Genomic DNA, 9,123 nt, shown 5'->3' with positions numbered 1-9,123 from the left:
TTTAATATCATGACGTTACCAAATTATATATTATGTATTATTATTATTCATATTATTTTCTTTTATTATACAGTCAACTCGCGATATAACGAAATTCGATATAACGAAAATCTCGATATAACGAATAAAACTACCGGTCCCTTGAAAATATTGCGGTATAACGAACAAATGTAATGTATTTTGGGGTGTCGCGTCAAAATGTCGCAATAAAAATGTCGTGGTAAAAATGTCGCAGCTAGTAATTATCGCCAATGTAGTCGCCGATGTGGCTCGTAGTTCGGGTTTTCGTTCAGTCGTAGGTAAGATTAGATTAGATTAAAGTAGGTACCATATAATACCTACGAAAATAAAGTTCAGTATATACATATTAGTGTGTAGTTAGTGTTAGTGTGTAATCTACAACCATAGCAGAAAATCTATAATATAATCTATACATTATGTCATTTGAGTATATAATAAACCAAAAAAATGGAAAATTACTCAAGTTTAATTATTTGTATACAAAAAAAAAAAGAAAGAGAAAACGAAAATAAAATTATTTGGAAGTGCATAGAGTATAATACAAAGAAATGTCGCTGTCGATTTTGTCATCTGGACAAAATGTAGTTCATACTACTGAACATAACCATGTTGCCGATATTGCAAAAGTTGAAGCTAAAAAAACAATGGCAAGGCTTAAAAATATTGCAAAAACTACTCAACTTAGTACTCATTCTGTATTAGGAACACTGATATCACAGGTATATAGTTATATTAATAAATAAATCATACCTATTATTAAAATACATAGTTTGGGTTTTCACTACATATTTTGATTTCATAAATAAATACATATAAATCCAAACCCTAATTATAATATCAATATTATATTTCTCATATTCTCGACATCGCGATATTTTTGTGTTTACGACATTTTAACCGCGACATTATGACTACGTATCTCGCGATGGAACGAATTTTTATAAATTTAAAGCTTTCTGTTCCGAATTTTTAATGTTAATTAAGATAAGATACATGTCTCTAGTGTATAAAAATACTCTATGAAAAATATATAAAAATAAGTATGTCGCTATTACCACATAATAGATTACGAGGTTTTTCTGATGATTATCATGCGATAGTACACTCAAGTACAGTATCGCAATTAAGATAAGACTTAATGTCGATTAGTGACTCTACGCAATATCTGATTTTTTTGAAAAATAAATGCACACATGTATAGCGATTTATTATATGTACATATTAAAAGAAATATTATTATTACATACATTTATATTGAAATTAAACAATAAATACATACTTATATGACTCATATATTTTATACATATGTATACGAATAATAAAATTTTGAATTTTTGTTTTAAATCTCGTTATAACGAATTCAATTGGTATATTCTCTTGCTATAACGAATTTCGATGTAACGAACTTTCGTTATGACGAATTTTTTTCTCGGCCCCTTGAAATTCGTTATACCGCGAGTTGACTGTATTATACATGTTCATCTTTATATTATAATACACGCTGTTACGCTATTACTAATAATCTACACAGTTCTTTGTCAATGGTGTTTGCTCTCCGCGCGAATAAATAAAATTAGTGTAAATCCAAATGGAAACATGTACCTATCGATGTGCGATATGTGAATATTATAATTTAGCAATATCCATCTATTCTACCTTGAAAATATTAACTGTTCAGAATCTTTCATACCATCATAGTGTAGTTATAATATACGCATCTATTATATACCTATGTATTGTATTGTGTAATTAAAATTAATATTTTTTATATAGTAACGATGCTAAATCTCGCATTTATACATATAAAGGTAGTCGGTAACATAAGTTCTATACATTTATATGACTTATAGGCAAGGCCGCCCGTAGAAACTTTTCTCAGGGGAGGGGGCAGCGAAAAATAATACACTTACCATAAATTCTGTTTTTTATATCACATCGTAAAAAAAAAATTATTTATTTATTTTAATATTGCAAGTGTCACCTTATCAGTTATCAGTCCTCCTTATCGCCCTCCAAGACGCTATATAAAATGTAAATAAATGCAATAAAAATTAGGTAATATCTTAATTAGCGGGGAGCCTTGCTTATAGGTAATTACTAATTAAATATAATATATCTGTAATACAATTGAGTCCCGTAATCCATACAATATTTTTAATTTTTTTTTTCGTTCTTCTAGCTGAGGTACCAAAAAGACTGTATAAAATAGTAATTTATTTTTTATCTTTGTAGACTTAGATTGTTAATAACTACGTTTCTACCGTCCATTTTACCAATTTTTTTTTTAAATAAAAATTTTTATTTTATAATTACACAAAGCAGTTTTTTAGTTAAAAAATGCAACAAAAAACTGCATACCTAAGTACTTATTAAAAAAAATAATAAGTAAAAATTTTAAATTAATACTAAATATCTAAGCTAATATATTATAATTTATAATAAACCAAATTAATTCAAATTTTGTATATTATGCATAGAATATACAGTTAGCAATGTCATATAAATATAATTATTATCAAAACCATATTTATTAACTAATAGTAGAACTTGCATCATTTATATTAATACTATTTAAACTGACTCTTGGTGAGAGAATAGTTAACCGACTTGTCAACTTTCCTCCTTAAATGCTCAGTAAATATTAATTTACCTCTTACATAGACACATAATTCAGAGCTTGAAAAATTTTTGAATTCATCGTTAATTTTGTTGGTACCTTTAATTATTCTTACCGTTTAAATTTAAATATTGATCTATAACCACAATAAACAACAATGCATTGAAAAAAAAATCATTAAATAAAATTAAAGTCACTGTGATTAATGACATAAAAATCATATATGAAATATGGTTATTTTCACACCGTTATGAAGGAAGAATGGTAACATGGTTAATTATAGTAGAAAACGAGATGCGTATAATAATTAATAATTAAATGTATTTTTTTATGAACAATACACGATAATTATATTATTAATAATTTTAACAGTAGATGATAATTTGAGCTATCATTTGTTGGAGTTTCCGGCTCGACGACCGGCCGTTGGAAAATTACGCCATCCGATGTTGTCAGATCGATCGATGCACCAGAAAATCCCCGGAACTCTGCCTTGCCATTACAGCGCGCCGTTGTTCTCTGGCGGTTCCCCATCAGCCATTTCCTCCTCGTGGCCTGTAACTTCGCCGCCGTTGTTGCGCCGCTGTTGCAACTCCACCTCATCCACTACCAAACGTAAACTCACAGCCCTAGGCGGCGAGGCGGAGACCTCTTGTTGGGCTTCGGATCGATTTCCACGGCTAAGATACAGCTTAGCTAAACGATCCGCTGCTGTCGGATAACGTTGCGGTTGATCCACTTCCAACCGTAAACTTACAGCCCCAGGCGGCGAGGCGGAGACCTCTTGTTGGGCTTCGGATCGATTTCCACGGCTAAGATACAGCTTGGCTAAACGATCCGCTGCTGTCGGGTAACGCCGCGGTTGATTGTGCATCGCCATCGTTGAAGATGACGGACTCGCTGAACGGTTGGACGTTGAGGGCACCGATGGTGAGTTGAGATCCGCTGCTGTCGCGAAACGCCGTGGTTGATTCGGCATCATCATCTGTGATGCAGGCGGACCCGCTGAACTATTGGACGGTGTGAGTACCGGTGTCGCGAAACGCCGCGGTTGATTCGGCATCATCATCTGTGATGCTGACGGACCCGCTGAACGGTTGGATGGTGTGGGCATCGGCGGTGAGTTGCGATTCACTGGTATAGTGAAACGCCGCGGTTGATTCCGCATCGCCATCACTGAGGACGACGGACCCGCTGAACGGTCGGATGGTGTGGGCATCGGCGGTGAGTTGCGATTCACTGGTGTCGTGAAACAATCTGGTTGATTCCGGAACGCCATCACTGAGGACGACGGACCCGCTGAACGGTCGGATGGTGTGGGCATCGGCGGTGAGTTGCGATTCACTGGTGTCGTGAAACGCTGCGGTTGATTCGGCATCATCATATGTGAGGATGACGGACCCGCTGAACTGTTGGGCGGTGAGTAGTGATCCTGATGTTGACTCCTGTTAGTTTGCTGTTGCGCTTGGGACTGATCAGGCTTTTCCGGAATTGACTCATCTGGTGAGGATGATTCGCTTTCGGGAATTTCAACCAATGATCGGTTCAACGCCTCCTGAACTATATTGTGTCTTAGCAGTTCGTCGTCTGAGGCTGCTTGGGCCCACACAGACGAAGGAATCACCCCCCCCAACTGGACTTCGGGTGCCACGATTCCGCATCCGTAATCTACTTAACAGCTGCCAAGTCACAGTTCGGTTTTCCCGTGTGGAAAATGGTCTAGCTAGCCGTCTAGCCATAAATACATTAGCTCTCGCTCTGTCCAGTAGTTCCTGGATTATGTCAGCCACTGTCGAGATTGCTGGTCGGAAGTTCGAACGGGTGAGGTCGAATCTATCTTCCGGGGATGTTTCTTCTTGGCTTTGATCAGACATCTGTAATAATAATTTATATCATTTTATTATTTTATTTCGGTAATTACATCTCATAAAGTCTTTGAATAAAATAATAAAATGAGTAGTGGTGTAGCAATTCGAACAGTAATGATCGAGATCACCGGACAATTACTATCGAACTACGCGTGAAACTCGTTGTGCAAAATTGTGTGTTAGTGTATAAGTGTGTATGCGAGTGTGAGTATGTAGATACTTAAAATTGTGAGAAAATATTAACAATGGTTTGATAGTTACTACTTCATTACTGTACAATTGAACATTGAACTACATAAGACACTAAATATAAATCACAGCAATCTAAATGATTTTGAGGTATAAAATTGTATAACATAAATTTATTATATGGCCCTTTCGATTCAACAATTTAAAATTAATAAGATAACAGTGTGAAGAAAAGATCTTTATGATCATATTAATAAATATAATTTAATAATAAATTAACAATATTTATAAATAATATAGTTATTAAATTTAGTAAAAATACAAACTGAAGTCTTTTTAGCTCCGTATAGTAAGCAAATCAATTTTCATCTAAAGCCTAAGAAAATTAAAATAATAATAATGTATAAAAAAAAATACCTCATAATATTTATGAATGCTGATTGGCCAGCTAGTCCTAGTCCTAGTCAATAATAGGTAGCATATAAAAAAAAATGCATGATAAAGATATGAATAATTATGTTAGTACCTATATAGAATTTACGGCTGTTATTACTCACACTAGTGAGGATATTAATTTGGTGATTAACGCTAAAAAAATAATAATAGGTACAATATAATATATAATATATAATTATTAGTGGTGATTCGTGCTCATAATTTAATTTTATTAGTGACAATTAGCGCACACGCAAACATAATATATAATATCCAGCGGTTATACTCACAATGCCAAAAATTATTTTATTATTTGAGAAAATATAAACAAAAAATATAATATATTAGCGAGTGCCGATATTGCAGCGACAACGTACGGCGTAAGAAGTGAAAACACGACAGCCGTTTGTGTTACAATACTCGAACAACTTAAAGCAGCAACGTTTGATATTGGATTCACATTTTAACTAGGCGCGGATCTATTTATTGAAATATTTATGACTAAATGAAAATTATTCTTAATTAAATCATAATTTTACTGTGCTATCTTTTGTGGTTAAATTTACGAGCCTACCCAAAGAAATATTGACGGATTCGTGCCTGATTTTAACCAAGTACTATATTTATATTTAATATTTAAATAATTTAAAAATAAAACACTCATTGACGTTATTGATTATTATAGTGTGAAATCAGTTGTTCCTATCAACTATTTTATTTTAATATTTCATATTTTATTATGTGAAAAGTGGTGCGCGATAGAATTAAAATATTGTGGTCTATATCGGATGGCAAAAATAACAATAATAATTGCCTAATAACGAATAATACAGTATTATAATAAAATATATAATATTAGGTCTTGACTTATATAATCGTTACTGTTTCTTTAAATTTAATTTTGATCATAGTTTCAAAATACTAATAAACAATACGTAATAATAAGGGTTTATTACTAATAGTATCGTATAGAACAGAAACTGGCCAGCCATTGCACTATTGTCTTCAAATTTCAATATATTCATGGCTAGTACTGTAATACCTAATTAGAACTAGGATTTTGATGACTTGAATTTTACAGTTCTATACAGTTCTAACCAAAACCTAAACTTGTTTCGCCATATAATAATTTAGTATGCGTAATTTTTATTTTTATTTTTTTGTATTTTTTTAGGTCATTTAAATTCTAGCTCTAGTAATAATAAATAAACTGAATGAATAATGAAAAACGACAATAATATTTAAAAATATAATCTTAAGGTAAAATTTCGCGCATTCAATTTCCTGTATGCGGAATATGAAAATAAAAATCGTTTTTCGGATTTCGTTTAGAAATAAATACTTATAAAAGTAATAATAAAAAAAAAAAGATACTAACCTTTCAAATATGCGTAGTAATCCTTGATATTAAAACGACTTCGATAATGACACGATGACGGTGTCGCAAAAAATAAAGTTGGTACAATACTTTATGCGCAGTGACGTCAGTAATGATCAATACTCAGTACCGAAGGCGGATGAGAAGGAGAGAAACGCAGATGTTTGTCGTTCAGCAGCTGCTCAAAGACAGTGAGCCGGATGGGACAGGAGTCACGATCTTACCACACTAGTTTCGCTACCGGTCGCAGGCCACTATCATCCCTTCTCAACGGCCAGTCGAAAGATAACAAAGCGAGTTGATATTTTACATCGATGTGATTGGTGTTAACTGCTGAGATACATTTAGTCCAAACAACTACAGTATAAAAACAAATGTCACTATTAGATTTTAAACGATAAAATATGTTAAAATATATTTTATTGTAGCACCTATTTATGAAATATAAAATTCGCATCTATAATATATCATCTACAGTATTAATCATATTACATAATAACCATTAAAATATAATATCATAACATATTACGGTATTAAATTACTATGGATTTTTAGCCAATATAAAATGATAAATTAATTTTTTTCTATTTTCAAATTCCGATTTTCATATTTGTTGAAAATTTTTTAACAAACGGTGATTTGACAAAAACAATAAAATTACATTTACATTTTTTAAATTAAATATTAAATTTTCACAAGTATTTAAATTTAAACATTAAATTCTTAGCTTAAAATGTATGTAGAACTATATGTAATCATATTAACTGTCTGCATAGATTCAATAGTAATTTTAATAAAATTTTTTGGGTTCTGTTATGATAAATGCGTACCGTACATAACTAGCTTTAACTATATACCTAAATGTAAATAGGTAATTTGTTTAAATTAATTAATTTCTAATAATAAAATGATGGTTATTTACGATAAAAACATTAAAAACATATTTAAGTTAATATTAAATACCTACTGTTTATTGTTAAATGTTAAATAACGTAAATATATTATTATTTTAAAGCATTAGATGACAAAAAATTTAATTAAAAATATTAGATTAAAGTAGTGTCAAATATCTAAATACTAAATAAAAATATTACGTATTCAGTGGTAGAAACGTTAATAATTAAGTAACCATCATTTTAAATTTTAAATAATTTAATAATCTTTGCGGTGGATACAAATAGGTATTTTCCTATAATATTGCTTATATTCGTATTTTTCCCTGTGTGTTTATTAGGAGGGGCGTATATCGATTCTGCCGATTTTATATTGATTCCGTCGGCTAGTGAACGAAAATTTGCTATGTCGTATATGTGTAAGACATATTAATTAATATTAATTAAATTATAGATTTTAATTTTGATTTATACATTTATACAATTATTATTATCATTTTATACAATTTAGACTATACATTTTAATATATTTTAATAAATATTAATATTTATAATTATTGTTTTTTTTTTTTTCATAAAAATTAAAAATTTTGTAATACTTTAAATAGAAATTTAATAATATTTATTGTTGATTTATGTTATCACGACAATAAAAATATTTGGAAACCGCTGCTATATATTTAAAAATACATATACAAGGGGGGAATAAACAGTGTCCAGCAGAATCGATGTGTGGATATTATAAACAGTAACTGGCGGAATCGATATGTAGATATTTTAAACAGTAGCCAACGGAATTAATTGCCGGCGGAATCCATACAAACATTTTTCCTAAACAGGTAGTTTCGACGGAATCAATAATTCCCCACCAGGAGTCACCAATTAATATTTTTGAAGGACTACATTAGGAATCTGAAAAATATTCGCGGGCCATCAAAATTTTAAGAACATATTTTTAACATATTATTATAATAGGTATTATTTTAAAACTGGATGTAATGAGAACGTTTTTTTTTTTAAATTGTTTGCTATTGTTTATGAACATCAAGAACATAATTGTGGGGCGACAATGAAAAAACGTACCATTTGAATTTTACATATTTTTCAGGAGAGGTCATTTTCTACTGTATATTAAATAATTGAGATATAAATGTTGTTAAAATATTTAAAAATAGATAAAAATCTAATAAATACATTTCTGTAGGTAAAAGTATTTTAAAATGTATTTTTTATACTTAAATATAGCATGTTATATTTTTAATTGGTTCAAAACGTACTATTTGTAACAAAAAGTACATTTTGCTTTGATTAACACAAATAGTATGTTTTGAACAACATTTTTACAAAACGTTCTATTTCCATAAATTAAATTGTATAATGAATATAATTTAATATAGGGGAGACCAATATAGGAGTACAATTGTAACATCATTGATTTTCTCTTCTAGGTTCGATTTTAAAATATGACAAAAATATGACAGTTGTCCCACTGTAATAGCAACTAGTTCCCCTTCATCAATACGGCGATATAATATTGTCCTTATCAGAAAAATAATAAAATACGTTTATACTTGATTGTCTTGTCTGGTCTGTGCGTAGTATTTTTTTTTTATATTTACTTTCTTACATAAATATTGATTGGGGACAATTGTAACAGTTAAACGGGGGACAAATGTAACATTTTATTATTGTTTATTAAAATTATATTTGTAAGAAGCAGTT

General features: G+C 30.6%; 1 protein-coding gene across 1 annotated transcript; it reads right to left on the bottom strand.

The window, feature by feature from the left end:
* Positions 1 to 3,137: 3,137 nt before the first annotated feature.
* On the bottom strand, positions 3,138 to 6,155 carry LOC112599516 (serine/arginine repetitive matrix protein 1-like). The gene is made up of 3 exons (XM_025346431.1): positions 6,087 to 6,155; positions 4,273 to 4,512; positions 3,138 to 4,193 (listed from the first exon to the last, which is right to left on the bottom strand). Exons 1-3 carry the CDS (start codon positions 6,153 to 6,155, stop codon positions 3,138 to 3,140), a joined length of 1,365 nt encoding a protein of 454 aa, XP_025202216.1.
* Positions 6,156 to 9,123: the final 2,968 nt, after the last annotated feature.

The sequence above is a fragment of the Melanaphis sacchari genome, unplaced genomic scaffold (genome assembly GCF_002803265.2).
Source record: "Melanaphis sacchari strain LSU unplaced genomic scaffold, SCAv2.0 Contig525_pilon_pilon, whole genome shotgun sequence".
NCBI classification, from domain to species: domain Eukaryota; kingdom Metazoa; phylum Arthropoda; class Insecta; order Hemiptera; family Aphididae; genus Melanaphis; species Melanaphis sacchari.
The sequence above is the reverse complement of the archived record's forward strand: the minus strand, read 5'-3'. Positions and strand labels throughout refer to the sequence as shown.